The sequence below is a fragment of the Thermobia domestica genome, chromosome 14 (assembly GCF_964235325.1).
Source record: "Thermobia domestica chromosome 14, izTheDome1.hap1.1, whole genome shotgun sequence".
NCBI classification, from domain to species: Eukaryota; Metazoa; Arthropoda; class Insecta; order Zygentoma; family Lepismatidae; genus Thermobia; species Thermobia domestica.
This window is the reverse complement of record NC_137467.1, coordinates 28,639,638-28,659,618: the sequence shown is the minus strand read 5'-3', so window position 1 is coordinate 28,659,618 and position 19,981 is coordinate 28,639,638. Positions and strand designations below refer to the sequence as shown.

General features: G+C 35.4%; 1 protein-coding gene across 1 annotated transcript in view; it reads left to right on the top strand.

Annotated features, from left to right (window-relative positions):
- Positions 1–19,777, top strand: part of LOC145669594 (uncharacterized) — a 38,139-nt gene extending 18,362 nt beyond the window's left edge. The window contains exon 5 of the mRNA XM_081737816.1: positions 577–19,777. Coding sequence (XP_081593942.1) covers positions 577–673 — 97 coding nt within the window. The 3' untranslated portion in view covers positions 674–19,777. The remainder of the gene's footprint in view (positions 1–576) is intronic.
- Positions 19,778–19,981: the final 204 nt, after the last annotated feature.

The window sequence follows — 19,981 nt, the reverse complement described above, 5'->3', positions numbered from 1 at the left end:
TCAAATTATACCTTGAAACACCTACGTTTAAACATGATCGATACACTACATTTTTCTTTAAATATTAACTTTCTTAGCAAACTTTCGTAGATACGTATTAATAGTACTGATCTCCATATTGCCTGAGAACAGATAATATGAATAACCATACCATCTGCAATATCTCAAAGCCTAGTCGGACTTTATCTTCTGGCAGTAACATATTGCAAATTTAAACATCTTTTTATTTTTCCTTATATATTTGAATTCATTGAAAATCCTTAGAAATATGTATCTTTTGTCAAACTCACGAAAACAGTTATAACGCAAAGATCTGCATAGAGTAGACTCTTAGAAGTTCGATGTTCCCAGTTGGGCAACTTATAAACACAACGTATATTGTGTTACAAACCCGTTGTTTAAGATGCTGTGTTGTTTCGTTCATATATATGTATCCATACACTAAAATGTTCAAGAGCGAAAGTATGCAATAAATATCCCGCCATTGTTATTTTTTATGCTTATTTATATCATAGTCCTAAATAGACTGGCATAGTGTCTATGTATGTTTTATTTATTTATTTATTTTCACTCTAGGTTGGATGAAAACACGGCAAATAAGGTGCTTTTTGTAAGTAGTGAAGAGGAATTATGCCAATACCTTATTCCCGATATTTTACCTAGTGATATGTAACAGAAGACCATTTTAGTACAATAGTATTCCTTTTTTAAATTATATATATATATATACATATATAGCGTTCTTGTATAAAAATTCAACCTCAAACAAGAGTTGATTTTGTTACAAAAAAGACTTAAAGCGGTTTGAAAAGATACAGTATGTATTGGTTTACATACATATACATAAGAAGGTGTGGTTGTGTGCATTTTGAGAATACACAAGCGTATGTGCTCAGTATTGACAAATGGTGTTCTTCACAATTTAAAGAAATGTTTTTAGCATATTAAGTGAAAGTAGGTAGGCTTCTAACATGGCCTATAATGATCTAAAATTTGCTTGTGCGTCTGTAAATATTATATGTATGTTAAATGTATAATGATTCCATGCATGTTTGTGTATATGTGTGCATGTGTGTATGTATGTGAGAAAGAGGATTTCAATTGGGCGTAAGTAAAAACTTACTTTCTCCTGAAAGTTAGATGACAAGGCTCACTATTTTGGTGCAAATCTCTTCATCTATTTTCTAGTGTTCATGTTTTGAATGTACATTTATATATTTAAAAAAAAAAGCCATTTGAACTATTTTTGGAATAAATGTTGAATGTAATATTATAATCATGCAAAATGTGATAATTCTAACTTCAGAGAAACTAATATTTTTGCTAACTACGTAATGTTGAGAAGAACCAAATGAGTAAATAAATAAATATATATTATTATCAATAGCTCTATAAATATATAGTATATATTACGTATACGCATATATATTAGTTATTTTCATAAATCGCTTTTATCTTCAAAAGAAATATTTGACGAAATTTTAGTTTCATGAGAATGAAAGTACCACGAAATTAAATTTTTCCAAAGCTGTTTCTTCATGTACTTTTTATGTATAAATGTCGTTTTGTGATTTTTTTTTTTTTTAAACCAAGAAAACTGTTACAATGTGTTAAATTCTTGATGTTCAAGCTACGAATTATGACTATGTATTCTCTAAAATGTGAGTACAAAGTAGATTAGGCATTCTAAAGATGCTGGCGGATATCCCCTAAGCATCTTTTAACTGTTGATTAAATGATTGAAGTGGCAGCTGTAAAATCAGGAGCTTAAGAAAGACATTTTTTCCCCAGTGATTTTTTTTTTATTAATGAATCATATACCACATATAGGAATTTTTTGAAAATGGGTATACATTTAATTACCTACATACAGTTACGTATACGCATTATCCTGTGTGTGTTTGTAATGCATACATTAAAATCAATTATACAATTATCGCTGTGGAAAAAAAAATTACATGACAGTGAATGTTAGTAAGAAATGTTAAATGTTTTATTATAAATCTTGTTAGTGTTGAACAAAAATACAAAAAAATATTTATTGGAGAAGTGTTAATGGTATTTTTGTTTTTTATTTATTGTATTAAGACATTTTTTGTTGAAGGTAGCTAACATATTGTTATGTAAGATACAATTTATGTAGTATATTAAGGTTTGTGGACTATTTATTAGTTATTAGCTATATAGAAAAAAAAAAACTGAATAATTAGCGGTGCTTTTATTTTCGTATGAAGATTGTTTCAAACAGTTTGTTTTGCTGATTTTCGAGAGAAAGAGAGAGCGGGGTGGGGTCGTATTAGTTTTGAGGCATTAGAACCAAGTAAATTAGCTGAAATGTAGTACTGTATATGCAAAAGATCGCTAAAGTATAAATGAGGAAATATATACGACGTGTGTTCAAAAAGTATTGAACCTTATTTTTTCCCCGCATAAACCAATGAAGCGCGGGAGACTTTCTTCAGAGGTGACACTCAGATGTAAAGGGGACACTCATGCGTAGTCCGCAGAAAGCGTCAATCGTTGGCAGTCGGACAACGAGTGAAGACGTTGTGTAGTGAGCGATCGTCGGATTTCGGACATTTTGTAAAATGTCAGAAAAACTTGAGCAGCGATATTGCATCAAATTTTGCCAAAAGCTTGGCGATACCCAAGCGGAAACCATTCAATCGAATCGATACATTCAATTTTGAACGAGAATTTGAGCATGAAGAGTGTGTCCACGAAATTTGATTCAGGCTTTCATCTCCAAGCACAACATTCCTGTGTATCATCAGGCTCCATACTCACCCGACATGGCTCCATGTGACTTTTGGTTACTTCTTAAGCTGAAAATGCTAGTAAAATGGACCCGATTTGAGTCAAGAGAAGACATCATGCGGCACGGTTGCTCACCATTCCAAAAACTGCGTTCCAGAAATGCTTCCAACAATGGCGGGAACGCTGCGAGAATGTGTGCATTACCAAGGAGACTACCTTGAAGAGGATTAGTGTTCCGGATTTTCAAATCAATAAATGTATGTTTGCCAACCAAAGGTTCGTTACTTTTTGAACATACCTCGTATATAATTTATGTATTGTCTTTAATTTAACGTACCAAAGAAGTTAAAATCAAACTGTGTGTAATTCGTACTATTTTTTGGAATGTATATGATATATATTAATGCACCATGTAACATTTATTTAGTTTTGTAGTAAAATTTACACGAATGCTTTCTGGATTCAAGCCCGAAAATGTATTACTGTAAAAAAAATAATGTTGACTGTTTCGAAGTCTCATGTTAAATACAATATGGGGTGAAGTTGAGCTATTAGTTTCTTGGTTTTGTTCGAAATTCACGAGCTACCCGCGAGGACGTGTTTAATATTATACTTTAAAAAGAACAAGGAAACAACTACTACGCATTTGTATACACATTTTTACATCGTTTAGGTAATATAATACGAAAAGGTGCTTCTTATGTACATTTTAACGTCATATTAGTATGTAGTACTTTTAAGCAGAGCTAACCGAAAATTGTATTGCTTATTATTATTATTATTTTACCCTTTGTGTCCCAGTGGTTACACCATGAAAACACCTTTTTTGGTTGCACGGTGAAACTACATTGCAGCACTGATTACTTCTGCTATCTGCTGTATAGGTATCCAACTAACTCTGGCTTACACCAGTAAGAGAAACCATAGAACTAACTCTGATCTACACTAGTAAAAGAAATTGCGTACAAAAACAGTACTGAAAAGTCAATAAATAATATTTTCTATATAGGAATAGTCTTTGGGTATACTCTTAATTAGATATACGTCAAGAACTCATTTTAACCTTGCCTTTAAAAAACTTCATTATTGCATTAGGTAATCATTTATTCAAAAAGTCTTATTTAAAAACGTTTATTTTTGGGATGTAAAATATAAAAGGCAGAAAACCTGTTTTTTACGAGGGAAATGTAGAGGGTTGGAACTTTAACAGTTTCAGAAGTGCTGTATATATGCCATGAAATTAAAAGCAGTGATTTGTCCTTACACCACACATTAGATCAATACCTAACTTATATCAAGCAAATGGGGTCTCTTTTCCAACGCCACGCTCATGCACTGTGACAAGAAGAAGAGTTTCTCGTGTAAATTGGTCATCTAAAGTAATACAACCGCGACGTTAAACATTGAATATGCCCCTGACTCATTTTTGAAACTTAATATTCATGTGAATTATTACGCTACTTCCTGTCAATCGTTCCATTATTTAGCAAGACAATGCTCGGTGGGAAGTAGTGCAACCTTAAGCTGATTTGTTTGCTCGAGGGGGTGCAAGAAGTTCACCATCCATTATACTCTCCGGACTGCAGCCCGTGTGACTGTAATTTCATTCCGAAGAGGTTCGTCACTCTTCATTCAAACTATCAATAGAATATGCATTGGCGCATGTATACTACAGTTTCTACGTCTCTGGCAGCATTTGCACACAACGCTGGAGGCAACATGAAGGAACATTAAAAGTTTTGAGACGTATCCTTTCTGTATCACTTGTAAATAAATAGATGCCACTATTAAAGTTCCAACCCTGGTACTGTCTTGACATTCTTCTAATATGATGTAAGGAAGTTAAATGAGAAAGTTAGCCAGTGGTACTCGGTTCTTGGCTGCTTCGAATACTTGTATGTTATCATCTGCAGTATTATAATTGCATGCCCATATTTTAACTTCCCTCGGTTATTTTCTGTAGGTTGTAGGAAACAATAAGGAAGTATGATAACCACAAGAGAATGATAAAATAATTATATCACAAAAAATCAACTGAAAGCACGTAGGGAACAACCTAAGATCGAATTCGCAAATTCGTTGTACTAGCTGATTGAGTTAATCTTGATCATCATTTTCTCTTTCGAATTTTGTGATTCATTCTATATTTAAACCTATGTATGTTCGACACCATTATTTCCACAAAACTATTCAAGTTACAGGGGTATTAAAATAGAGGCTCATATTGTTATGGTTCCATAGGTGGTCAACGTACTAGGTTTTGTAGTATATATGTAGTAGAAACGATGAAACAAAGATATACATATAATTTTCTTTTTCGCTCTTCATCATATAATACGAGCGTGGAGTATTACTTTTAAGAATGTCTATTATGTACTGATCTTCGAACGAACTTATTAAGTCTTCGTCTCAGGGAAAGTTTTTTTTCCAGGAATTTTATCTACCGTTTCTGGCTTAAAAATTCAGTTATCGCTCGTCTTTTTAAGCTGCTTTTCTTCTGGTAATTTTGTCAATATTTCTAGATATCACATCCCACGAACAGCTAGCATATCATTGCTTTCTAATTAGTAATGATGTGGTCAGCACATCAGTTTCCATCGTCGTTAGTTTGTTTTTTTACACAGGAGTTCAGTTAATCTTCAGTTGTCTCACTGTGCTGGATACGTATAATTAAACCGAACATTCTGTGCCTTCAGCGAGAGTTCAAGATGGGACCACTTGTTTCTAATCATTAGGGTAATTAAAAGGATTGTACCAACGTAGTAGAGGGCACAGTGGCTCAGTGATAAGAGGAATCTAGTTCGATCCCAGGTTATATAAGTTCGTGGTGGACAGTATCGTGTCCATGAGTTTTCTCGAGATTATCATGTTTCTTACTACGAAGCGTGTCCGGAAAGTGTCGTAATATATATATATACTAAAACTGTTGAAACCGAATTTATTTTTACATGAAAGAACACACTAACTATTTTTTGACATAGTTTCCACCAGTGTTCAAACATTTGTCATCGCGAGTAACCAACTTGTTCAAACCTTCCTCAAAGAAACATCCTGCCAGTGAAGACAACCATAACTACACAGTTTTTCTTTTTCTTCTTCGTCGTCACTTTCAAAGCGTTTACCGATTGAATTGCCTCGCCCACTTTCGAACCATACCATCACTCATTACTTTTTCACAGTAAGTCTCTACAATTTGACAATGAATTTAGGCCGGTGTAACGCTTCTTGCATTCAAAAGACCGGATTACAGAACGAATCTCACACAGTCGGTGGGTTCAGCAATTGTTTTAAACATTGTAAACGATCACAGGACACAGTACACTCGTGACAACTGAACCGTACTGGCGTCAGTGAAGGGGCAATGAACCACTGAAACTAGCGCAGAGCACCAATACTAGCGCTAAACGGTGCATAATTGCCGAACGCTGGCGAGATGTTTCGTTGAGGAAGGCTTGGACAAGTTCCTCACTTACCTTTCTGGATATACCTCGTATATGATCAGTAATGCGTTAAAATATTAAATAATACTTTTGATAAAGTGGATAGTTTCAAATATCTAGGATCAATATTAACAGACGAAAATCATATCCACGAAGAAATTAATTGTCGACTAAAAGCAGGGAATTCGTGTTACTATTCGGTTCAAAATCTCTTGTCGTCGAGGAATTTGAAGCTTAAAATATATAAATCGATAATCATGCCTGTTGTTCTATATGGATGCGAAACATGGTCGCTTACACTGAGGGAAGAACATAGACTGAAAGTATTTGAGAACAAAATCCTAAGACCCAAGAGGAACGGGAATGGGGAATGGCGGAAACTTCATAACGAGGAACTACGTAATTTATACGGTTTACCCAACATTGTTAGGGTCGTCAAGTCTAGGAGGCTTAGGTGGGCAGGTCATGTAGAAGCGCTTTCAAAGTCTTGATTGGAAGACCAATCGGAAAACGACCATTAGGAAGACCTAGGCGCAGATGGGAGGACGATATTAAGATGGATCTCGCAGAGATAGGAATACAAAGTAGAAACTGGATCCAGTTAGCTAAGGATAGAAGTCAGTGGAGAGCTTTTGTGAACACGGCATTGAACCTCCGGGTTCCATAGGCCATAGAGTGAGTTAGTATTATCAGTCCACAAATTCTTTCATAATCATTCGCTTTTATTAGTCATCCATCTCCTTTAGCCCATAGTGCATAACTGTAGGACGTTACCCTGTAAATTGCATTTGTATCAACATAGGAAAGCAGTTTAATTTTCTCGATCAAAAGTATGAACGTTTGGTGAAAGTTGAATTTAATTACTGAAGCAAGAAGCATAATATCTGCCTAGTGGTAACTAAATTATCAACAAGTACATTCCTTTGTGATGAAAAATAGAACTGATATACCCATGGAAGGAAGAAGAGGAAGGAAAGCGTATATTTCCTTGTGCATGTATTCTGAATATTATGTAATGTACGTTCACCTGAAAAAATACACACCTTCTCCAACCTTTTACCAATAGCCTCTGAATACAACTCTCTGCTTTGAGCGAAATTCAATAATTTACAGTGTGTTTCGTTGTACGTACAAAATTATCGGTGAAATACAGCGTGGGTCAGTCGTTTGACACTAATAGTTATTCTCTGTTCTGCTGACTAAAGTAACAGTGCCTGATTGACGCAAACCAATGGTGGGCAAATAATTTTAAGAGGGGGAGAAAGAAAAAGAAAACTTCAGGCGGACCAGGTAATTATTAAAAACAACAATGAACATTGCAGAAAATTCTTGTAATAACTAAGCTCCATTAATGATTGAAAATTTTCACAATCTGGTTTGAGTTAAAATGCTCTTGATCTCAGAAGTGAAGTTAAAGGCTGTCAGCGTACTCTTTCGAAGTAACCCTATTCTTCTTTTCATTCGTCAGATTAGGAATCTTGTTGCGGGCCGGTTAGAATCTTTCACGGCACCACATCTGGCTCGGGGGCTAGTAGTTTGTCCATTAGTGATGTAAACAATTCGTTATAATGTTTTTCCTGCTATAAGAAAGGGATTTTATACCTTGTTAAGATTTGTAAATTAGTTAGTTTGCAATGAATATAAAGGAATCAAAGATTAAACATGTGTTCGTACTTCAGAAGTGGTGGTTACAGCGGACAACGCATTCACCGATTTTTTTTTTTTAAGTTTTTTGAAAAACTTGCGGACCTAGAGCATTTAAAAGGGGTATTGATTGCTTCTGAACTCCTTGAACATTATCAGTAATGTAATTTGTGCATTGAAAATGGAGGAGGTCACTTTTGATTCCTTCATTTAGATATCTTAATTTATGATACCAATTTGTAATAATTTCATAGTTCATAAATAATTGATTTCAAATGCATTTTTCCAAAGTGTAGTATAGCCCACTCTGTAGTATGAAAGTAATGGATTTTTTTTTTTTTTTTGCCGATTGTACAGTCAGCGACAAAAAGTTCTTTCTCTCTGATAAAAATTAGTTTCGTAATTAAATTCAGAATGGAAGGACAAAGTAATTTTTTTTTGTACGTTCTAGCGTTGAAACTCGGTAAAACACTGTACGTTCCACCGTTATTTCCAAAATAAATTTTACCAAACGGAAAGAACTTTTACCGCTGACTATAGAACTGATTTCAAAGATGTGCTACCAAGTGACGTAGGCCCTATACTTATGCTTCTTGCAAGGTTAGTCCCTATAGTGGGAACGCACATGTTTCGAGTTCCATGTTAAAATGTCGGTACAATCTCGCGGTGCAAAAAGGAATCAGACTGTCAGTCACGCTTCTAATAGTTCATAGTCAGGCTAATAGTTGTCACTAGCTGTTCTGCCTCTTATCTGACGCCACTAGATGTCGCTAGTATGCAGGCAAAGAACTAGTGCTCTTAAACACCGATCAATCGAAAACAGCATATCAAGTTATATTATATTGCAGTTTTAACAGATTTAAAGAAAGTTGTCAACCCGTTTTTATATATGCTGTGGGTCAGGCCGGTAGCCAGCCCAAAAATGTGGGGGAGGGGGGGCGATCCAACTATATTATAGTTCATTTGCAAGCCTACCGTGAAAATTTTAGGGGGCCCAGGCCCCCTAGACACGGGCCTGCTGTGGGTATATTTGCGCGTATCTTCGACCTAAGTGCTCAGATGTTTTTCTTACTTTCTTTTTGGTTTGTAAGATTTTACTTCTTCTGTGGTCCGATATAAATTTTTATCGAGATACAATTATATTGCAGTGTTCTGTTTGGTAGAGTCTTTAAATAATGTAAGATGGGAGTTTTAACCCTATCCTTTAATATTTTTTTTTAAAAAAAGAATAGTCATTTTTTATTTATTTTTATTTATTTATTTATTTATTTATTTTATTTATTTATTTTTTTTTTTTTTACGAATTTCTTGTCTTTTCTCTAAAATGTTTTTAGTATACAGTAATATTGATGTTCCTCGGCACACAACGTAGCCTCGGAATAGGATAATTGTCCTAGCTCACAGCGGCCTCAGGCGGTAATACTCCGTAGCTCATGGCGGCCTCGGAAGTAGGTATTAGAAGGAATCTCCTTCGCTTATAGGAGCCTCAGAAGATAGGTTTTAAAGGGAAACTCCGTAGCTTATAGGAGCCTCAGAAGATAGGTTTTAAAGAGAAACTCCGTAGCTTATACGAGCCTCAGAAGGTAGGTTTTAAAGGGAAACTCCGTAGCTTATAGGAACTTCAGGAGTCCATGGTGGCCTCGGGAGGTTGTTTTGTTAGGTGAGCGATCAGCTTTAACTGATAGTTTCTTTGTCTCGTCGTCGTCTTTTATACCCATCTACTTGGAGGGAGGACTCATGAAGGGGCAGTCGGCCTTCTTCGTAGTGTTCGGAATCCTCTTCGTGTCTTCCTAGAGGTGTCCTTCCGTCGTCAGCTATTGTTTGTTTGTAATTGTAAGAACGCATGTTTGTAATGAGAACATAGTGGTTTCAGTGTGTGAATATATGGATCCTTACAATACATTGAAATGCTTCAGCCGTTCACTTGTAATGCAGTCGCAAAGATCACCATTTTTATCGTGAGATATTATTGTCAGATTAATTTTGTGCAATTTAAAAAGACAAGATCTTCGTTAGGAAGGAAATGATATTATATGACTTTCTTAATTTAGATCAGGAATTATTATTATTATTATTTGAAAGCCAGTTGTGCAAATCTTGAAGTAAAAATAGCAGATCGTCATCATCTTGTTTTCAAGTCTCCTTCAATATTATTTTACCGAACGTACAGTCTTTCTGGTAGTTTTTGAGATGTTCTTCCATATATTTTTTTTTCTTTATTATTATACATCAATGACAATGAGACTTCGTGTAAAGTGGATTTTCACAAATTAAATTTTCCTCTAGAGAAATTTTACAACGCTGTAGTTATATCAGCTGTAATTTGGATCTACCTTGCAGCTGAAGTCTCTTATTTTCACTTGTTGAACATTGTCAAAATAGCATAAAAAGTGTCTGCCTATATGGTGCATTTAGTCATCTCAATAAGTGTGAGATAACCTTACAACCCTAAAACTACTGTATCTAGGTTTGGGATTTCTACCTTGAACATCATAGAAAATTAGCTCCTACAAAATCTTACCTTTTGACAAAGGAGATAGGTGCCAAATATCGCCAGTATCATTCGCAATTTACAGTATGTTCAGATTACACAGCAAACGATTGTTTTTATTAATATATTCTTACTTCAGTATTAATGTATGCTTTATATATAATTGTTTGAATTTATACTGCAGTTTTAATGAGCGAAATTATGTTCAGAATATACAGTATTTCAGTTGTGCCTGATAGGAGTCACACTGTTTCAAATGTCTTCCAAATACATTTCGGAAATGTAATGCGTAAGATAGTGTTGTTACCTAGGCTGTTTTAGTTCGTCCATTTTCTGCATTATTGACCTCAAATATTAGAGACAGCATTGGCGTGCTGGGAGCAGGTAGGCGAGCAGTATACCTAGGGAGGAAAGGCTCGTCCTACTCCCAATGGGCGGCTGGTAAGAGTCCAGACATGTTAGGGAGGAAGTTCTAGAAATCTTCCTTCCTAATTTTTTGAAGATAAGTGTAGCATATAGGTAATTAATTTTGTCTCTGCCTCTCCCGTCCGAAATCGAGGAGCCTGGGTATTAAGCGCTATGTATGAGCCATTGGGTCCAGCAGTGCACGGAGTACCCCAGCTCTGATGTAGGCAGGGCTGGGATTACAGGGGGCTCCCAAAGCTGGATTGAACTCTGTCGGGCTGTGGGATTTGGTATCTCGTAGCATAGGGACGCCTTGTAGTGGCATGAAGGTGGAGGGACAATGAGCTTGCCTGAATACTTCGGCACCGACACAAGATGTCGGTACTTCTACTCGTTCCGGGAGGGTGGGGCTCAGTTGTAGAGCTTTCACCTCTGGCGCATGGGGTCCTTTGTTCGCTCCTAGTTCCCGCGAAGTGAACTTTGTGGTAGACAAACGCCGTGTACGTTTTTTTTTCGGGGTTCTTTCACTTTCTTTATTCCACCATTCCATTAATTTCTCATCACGGTCACCTTTAGCTACCCGGCATAACAGTGGGACGTAAAACTTAAAAGATTTCATTTCGTACGGGAGTTCTCTCCATCAGTAATATAAAGTAGATAAGCCTATATCTATCACGCAACGCAGTGGGCGTATGCTATTACCCTACTTGTGACCTGGATGTTAGCGACCGCCCAAGAAATGGCGGCAGAGGATCACTGTCGATCGTTCTAATTCGTGATTGACTGGGAGAAGAACTTCGTGATCCTTCCCGTATTAGATATATCTTGAAACACAATCTATTTTTAGATGGGTGGCGATGGGGACATAAGTTGTAAAGCACCCATTGTAGTAAGCCTGGGAAATCCGGAGAAATGCACTAAATTGATCATCGCCTAAACCCACACATTTGTGATTGTGAAGTGTCAATCTCTGGGGTCAATGCTGTGTGTGTCAAATGTAGTGTGCGGCGAGACAGGCTAATAAGCTTATCGCGGTTTCCATCATGAAGAGAGTCAATAGTTAATGCTATAACGAGAGATTATACGTAGTTTATTTCTATCTATTTTAAATGCATTTTCGAAATGGATGAGATAGTGTGATGGCAGTTACACTGTTACTACAGTGATTGCCGTATGTGTGTCTAACGTAAGTAATAACATGCTAATTTAGTATATGGATGATGAGATGCAAAAAGAACCAATCTCCACATAAATTGGAAAATCCAAGGTGTCAATACCATTGGATGGGAAAAGAAAATTTGATATATAAAAAAATAAAATATAATAATTTAAAGCCAATAATTGATACATTTTTAGTAAACTAATTTTCAGAAGAGTTTAAGAGTGACACTTAAATTGTTAATTGCCTCTATAGAAGTTCTCTTGACTTCTCTCCAAAGCGGCCACTCAATGTTCTAATGTAAACTATAAGTGATCTTGAGTTTTAGTGTATTATTAATTGCTACATACTCAATTAATTATTAAAATTACTAATTGAAATATTGTACCTATAAAAGAATTGTTAAATCAAAAGTACTTCCATCAAAAAATGTCCCCTCTAACTGCATATTCATTTTACTAGAAGTTTCGTTTCAAGTTTAGATTCCTTGCATTTAAATGCAAAATGTTTTCATGAAGAGATTCAATCTTTGTGTATATTACTTAAGAGGCCTCGTACCGGCGAAATTAAAATACCGCTAATTTTACAATAAATATGTGATATCTTCAAATAGATAAAAGATAATCGAAATGTGGAACAAAAGCGCCCTAGACAATATCATATTACATGAGATACCGTTATTACAACTCACTTATCTGCTTTCGATTTGGAGCCATTTTGAAAATCGACATTTATTTTCGCGTTTCTAGACGGCTGAAAACGGAAAGCCACTAGGTGACTTGTGATAACGGAACCTCACGCAAAATAATATTGTCTAGGGCGCTCTTGTTCCACATTTCAATTATCTTTTATCTATTTGAAGATATCACATAATTACTGTAAAATTAGCGATATTTTAATTTCGCCGGAATGAGGCCTCTTAACCTGATGTAAAAGGCCACAAGAAATCTCCTAGACGTATACACGCGGTTTACATTTAATTTCATTTATTTGCCTGTTTCATTAGTTTACAAAACGCGAGAAAATTCTCATGTAAGCAGTACAGTTGTCACCAATATACATACAAAATATTATAAGGTAGCAAAAGATATACATAATATTGCACTTATGCATCTTACTAATCTGTAAAGCCATTAAAATAAGAGATTTGCATGGTAACTAGGAAACCATTTCTACCATACCTGGCATGTACTAAGGAGTAATATGTGTGAACTAATTCTTCATTTAATGAATCATTTGAATGTTTTTAATAGTGTGGTAACACTTTACAGCAAGTAGGTTAAATAACTTCTTACGAAAAGTGGTAGCATTAGTCACATTTAAGTACATAGGAAGTTTATTATACAATTTAACACAATTCATGTACATAGTTTTGCTTATTTAGCATATTTCTGATGCAACATAAACATGTCACTGCCTGTTATATTATAGGTATGAACATTTTTGTTAAAGGAGAAAAGATGCCTGTTTTTTCCCAGTAAAAAGAATAGATTTATAAATGTATAAGCTGGAAAGTGTTAAAATTTTCGCTTCTATGAAAGCCTTTTTACATGATGACTTTGTGGGTAATCCAAAAATTATTTTAATTGCTTTCTTTTGCTATCGGAAAGTGCTTCGACTATTTACAGCAGTTTCCCAGTGTATTATGCCGAAGCTAATTAATGAATTAAACTTGGCATAGTAAAAGCTAAGAAGTGCTTCTCTGGACACTGTTTCTTGAAGTTTATACAAGACAAAACACACGCTACTTAGTTTCTTGTTTAAAGTGGAGATGTGAGCAGACCATGAAAGATCGACATTTAAGGTTACACCTAAAAGCTTTGTCTTAGTGTTACACTTACCTCTTTTGAAAGTTAGTCTTCGAATTAAGCTTTATGTGGATCAGTACATTTCGGCACAAAGCCATCGATATAATGAAAGACATCATAATATTAAGTAAAATTTGACCAAAACAAATACTTATTATTACTAATCCGTGTATAAGGTTTCAGCAATATCTTGTTGCTTTCATCAGACTAGATTATAATGTAGGTAATAATGTATTCCAATGCTAGAATGCGCAGCATTCAGACAATATTAAAGTATATGATAATAACTCATAAAATTGAAGTGCATACTTTAATGTGAAAAAGTAAAGCCTTTGACACATTTTGTTAACATCAAACACACGTTATATGGGTCCGTTATGTTTAATTTCAAATAATTTCGAGAGATGCTGCTGCTTGTTTCTTCAGTTACTTCAAGATGATGTCAAAGAAATCACACTTTTAGATTCGGATCTGTCCTCTTGTGACAACAAATAGTGGTTTCCAACCTTTTTTGTGTTCACACTACTGAGCTCCCACAAAATCGCGACTCATATACTTGATTTTTTATTAATAGTAACATAAATTATATTTATAGTTGTGTAAGGCCTAAGTGTCTATGAAGTAGTGATTTTATATAGTACTGAGAATTGCTGCTGCCTCTTAAGGTTGGTTTAAAGGTACAAGTTTTGCCGATAGATGTCACTATATTCATGGCTTCATTGTTGAAATAGATATATAAACCTTTAACAATTGAACTGCTTCAATCATGGAGAAAATTCTAAATAAAAAATCGGTACAGATTATTGCCTTCGATAGATTATGAAGTTCCTTCTCTAAAAATTTGAAGTGAATTTGAATTTAAATTTTGTAAAAGAAATCTAAATTTTCGTGAAAGGTAAAAAATGCATGAGAGAGATACGAAGACTGTAGTGACATCTGTCGGCAAAACTTGTCCGTTTTCACCAACTTCAAGTACAGTCTGTCTCAAAATTGATTTTAACTAATATTAAATGGTTTATGATTTTTAAATTCAAAAAGTTTGCGACACCCTACAAGGCTGCGTGACGCACCGGTTGAGAAGCACTGTTTCAAAACACTGATAAGTTATACTTGTTCATAAAAGGCTAAAACAAAGTGTTAAACCACAACAGAAAAATATGTATAATCTGAATTTACAAGACAGTTTACATATACACGAACCAACTTGAGATTATGTACACTCATGTAGAAAATTACTGTAGCATTTCTATAAATATGTTCTTGTAGGAATATAATTTGATAACGAATTAGCCCAATATTTCTTATAATGTTACTATGTGTATAATCGGCAGACATGTATGTGGTAAATTTCATGTCGAAAGAGTCGTAAATAAGAACAATAAAACGAAATTAAAACTTTCTTTTCTATTTAGCAACATTTTGTTTTACACATTCTAATTTTCGTATTTATAATTTTTTTTCTATGAAATTTACCACAAATATACATTTCCCGATTATACACATAGTATTAGTATTAAAAGTACCCTATAAAATCATTATCAAATTATATTCTTACAAGAAGACAGTTATAGTTATGCGACACTCATTTTGGACATATGTCTACCTAGGTAGAGTAAATGTTACTTAGTCCGAAATGCAAACACATTTCTCTTGTATGGCGCCACATTTGAGCATTTTATATATATTATGGATATGTTGGACATGCTTAGGACTTGTTTAACTAAACCGGAAATTGTAGAATCTTGCTCTTCGGCCTCTTAGTCATACCAATATATGAAGCATTGCGTTTATAGAGTTGCTAACAAAATATTTGTTAAAAATCCATGAAGTCGTTGTCTGAAATTCAACACCACGTATCTCTAATTTTGGCTAATTTGAGTTTTTGATACCATTAGAATCAGTATATGATGGCGCACAATCTGGTCAAGTGGTATACTTGTATCACGAGAAATGGCTCTGTTATTCCCACAAAGTAATATCGCTTATAATGAGGCTGAAGCTAGTTTTTTAAATAATTTTTTGCCTCTCCTGTAAAATTGGTGAAATGTTACACGGTACTGAATCTCAGACGACGAAGTGCTTTTCAATATTTATAGGAAATTTGCGTATAAATATTGAAAGCCGCATTTCTTAGCCACTTTCTTAAAATTATAGTTTTGCCCAAACCGGAAAGGGAAATCTATCCGATAGTTGTTAGACTTAATTGCTGCGATCTTATATTGTGATGAATGATCTATGTCCAATGTCCGTTGAATCTGTAAATTTAAAAGATAAATTAACAAGATCTAATAATCCGTAAGCTATTAAAAAGAAATTTAACCATAAGTTAGCCTTAATCGTTTATGAATTAGCGGATTTTTTTTTTTTTTTTTTTTTTTTAGTATGTAAAAAATCACAAGCGGTTAGTTTTCTGTATAATCTAGATATAAATTTATTGTTCCATGTACTAAACGTCAAATCTAGAAAAGCCAAACCATTATCCTTTTCATAGTCGATAATGAACTTGGTTTTTTGAATGCATTAGGTTATACAGAGGTGGTTCAGTCTACATTTGGCCAATTTCGACTTACCTAAAAATTTAGAATTCATGGCGCCAGGTCCGTAAGTGCTCGATGTGTTTCCCTTGGTTCCTAACAATAGCCTGACAGCGTAATTTCCACTGTAATAGGCTTCTCTGAAGAACTGGGAGAGGAATCTTCTCCCATTCCCTTTGCACAGCTTTCCAAAGTCCTTCCACAGTTGTCACACGCAGTTTTCCCAAAGCCCGCTTCAGCAATCCAAATCCACAATAGTCCATAGGACTTGCATCTGGAGATTTAACAGGTATCTCATTGAAACGTATCACCTGTATACCACTTGCCTCTTCCATCTCCCTGTAGAATGCGAGGGAGGATCGTGAGGTATGTAATGAGGCCTTGTCCGTGCGAATGCGCACCAGATCGGCGTCATTTCCGTACATTGTTGAAATCTCATGCTCGTAGATCGACCACATGATCTGCTCCTTAAAATACTGCGAATTTATTTTGCAGTTCTTCGCCACCCTACGAATCTTCAGATTACCTCGGTAACAGTAGCCAGTAACGACCATGAACCCTTTTGGGAAGGATTCTTTACAGACACGGACCCGCCTTCTGAAGTTCTTGGCGCCTCTCTCTCGGTACATGATGGCTCTCGGTTTGCCGCAGTTGAAAAGATAAATCCATGCTTCATCGAACGTTACGACGTACTCCACCTTTGTTTTGCCAGATGCCGTTCGTACAGTTTCCGGGCGTTACACTCACGTTCCTTTTTGTGGGCATCCGTGAGAAGATGGCCGCGAGCTTTCATGACTTTTTCCAGCTTGAGTTGATGGTGTAACATCCGGTTCACAGTCCCCAAAGACACGTCAAGACGATTAGCCATACACCTTTGTGTTGGCGGATTTTCTTGCATTGCCATTTTGCGAAGTTTCCTCTGCATAGTGGAGGTGGCCTTGGTGCATTCCCGCTTCCTAGGCAACTTCGTTGGTGATCCAAATGGTGGAGCTTCGTTGCCCTTGTACTTTTTAATAAAATATTTATTTCACTTAAACTGATGTTGCAACCATTCTTCTTGCACTGTTTTCTAATGACAGAAACACTAAAGTAGGTGTCATAAAGAGCCGCAACATAGCCTTCCCAAAACCGGCTTAGTTTGGGCGGCATTTTGGTCACAGAACGGAAACCCACACACTTGGAAACAAATTTAACACAACACTCACAATGGTCCTGTTTTGTGCGTTATTGTCGTCCGCGCGAAAAAAACAAACTCAGTTCCCAGGAAGCCACTGCACAACACGGCAGGACGCCAAGAGCCAGGTCGGGTGAGTCCATTCTGCCCGGAAGGAACGAAATTGGCCAAACGTAGGCTGAACAACCTCTATATTGATCTTTTTCAAGTGTGACAAGAAGAGAAAAGGAACAGCTTTCGAAATTGTTTCAAGTCAAACATAACGGGAGGATAATTGCATATTTTAATATTGTTGCTAAATATTTTGTATATCAACAAATTGTTGTTAGACTTGGCTGAGAGAGCTTATTTTGTGATGAATGGTGGATGCATTTTCTTAACCTGTCTGTGTTTTAAGATTATTTTCTTTTGCATAGAGAGAGTGTAGTTCTCTGTAAGTAACCGAAGTCTGTCCTTTTTATTACGAAGTACATAGTTGCCAGAACAGCATGTATAGAGTGTGCATATTATACCTTTATGAGTAACTGTACAGGTTGGTCCGAAAATCTTGGCACCAAATTTAACATAACAATGTAATCAAATAAATATTTACCATGAAATAAATATTTCAATGCAGAGGCATATTGCATGGATAAAATATCACCTGTATGGATGTTTTAAGTCATTATCGTGCATAAATATAATTGTCAGCGTGTAATATTTTACAAAGCGTAGCTTTGTCGATTTGTGTAAAAGTTGCCCTAAGAGTTTCCTTTAATTCCTCTTTAACTACTTATCCTTGCAGCAGTACACACGCCTTAACACTTGCAAACTTAGTCGTTTAAGGTCCTAACTTGAGGCACTAATCCAGGGCGAATACTTAAGTTTGTGTATGTGTGTAAACGATACCGCACAGAACGTTGACACATGAAGAAAAATGTGGATTTCAAAGAGGTCAGCAAAGGCGCTGAAAGATATATGAACTCTTTCCTATTGATTCTATCCTAGGGTTGCCATCTGTCGTTTAAGAATTTTTTTAGGCCTAAGAGAGAGGCAGTATAGTATGCCGGGACGCCAAATTCTCCAAAACACAAAATATGCGACAGAAATTCTTAGTGGTATTTGTAAATTTTGCGGTACGACGTGTACATTTGGTATCGGGATATCAATATGATTCCATCTCTCATACTTTTCATGGTGGTGGTAGTGAAATCACCTTCAATGACGTTGTGCTTTGACGCTTCAATCGTGCATAACTTCTGTTTTGTGTATTTTCTTTTTTAATTTAAATTTTTATTCTTGAGTATCTCTCACTATTATTCTTAATAAGTTGTTCCTCGTACAAATTTTGTATATGAGGAAGCGGCAATAAGTACATGCTCGATAAATGTCTCTCGCTTTAAACTTACTAGGAATTAGGAATTACGTATTTCTAGCTTTCGGCATCTATGATCTTTTACCCGGTCACGTACGAGGAATGAATCCCTCAACGAACACGCTACCCAAGAATTCTTTGTTAGATACCATCCCATCATTCACTTGGTGTGAATGAGGAAAACCCCGGGGAAAAACTCGGTTCAGAATGGCTGGTCCGAAAGCTTTTACACCTTTTCGATTAAGTGTTCTCATTAGGAATCGAATCCGGGACCATTTAGGCTTAATAAAAATTTGTAACTCAATCCTACCTCTTTCATAATATACGTCAATGATAATTCCTTTAAAGCGATAAGCATATAGTGGGGTAGCGGCTATAAAATATTCTCATTCCAACAGATGTGTGAGACAAGGCTTACATATATCCTGTACAGTCAGCGACAAAAGTTATTTCCGTTTAACGAGATTAATTTCGTAAATAACTTCAGAATAGAAAGACAATTTGAGTACAGTTTTCAGTAAATTAGTACGTTATCAGTAAATTAGGAATATTCTGTACGTTCCAATCATACCACCGTTATTTCCAAAATAAATTGCACTGGTAAACCACAAATACGCAAACTTCAAAATAAATTTAATTTCGATTAAATACAAGATAGATTTTATGTAAATTGTTTCCTTCTGTGAAATGCTGAAACATTTTTTTTAAAGCACTGTTCAAATATATATCTAATATAGACATGGGTACGACTATCATCTTCAGTACTTGTAACACTACCCGCAACTCAGTCATATCATTTTTCAGGTGTTACTTATTGAAAGATAAAGAAATTGTGAATTTTACTTCTTCGCAGAACAGGTAAAAAAGTCAATGTAAATGTATACTCTTTGTAAAAAATAGTGTGTGCTCAGATTTACTTTTCAATATCACCAATTCACAAGGAAATTTTTTGTGTTGACACTTGTGCATTATAATTATTTTTTAGCTAATAAATGAAAAATAGAAATCTTACGCCATCTTTATTTATATTGCTCCCTATCTCTCTCTCATATATATAGTGTGTTTGAAAAAGAACTCCCTAGTTTTAATGTGTCCTAGAATCTGTACAAAGTGACATACACTATTCTAGTTTGTGGTGTTTGATTCATCAACTCTCTAAGTTTGGCTCCCTTACAGTTGGCAGGTCTGCTTGACCTTGAGACGTGCTGTTTTTTT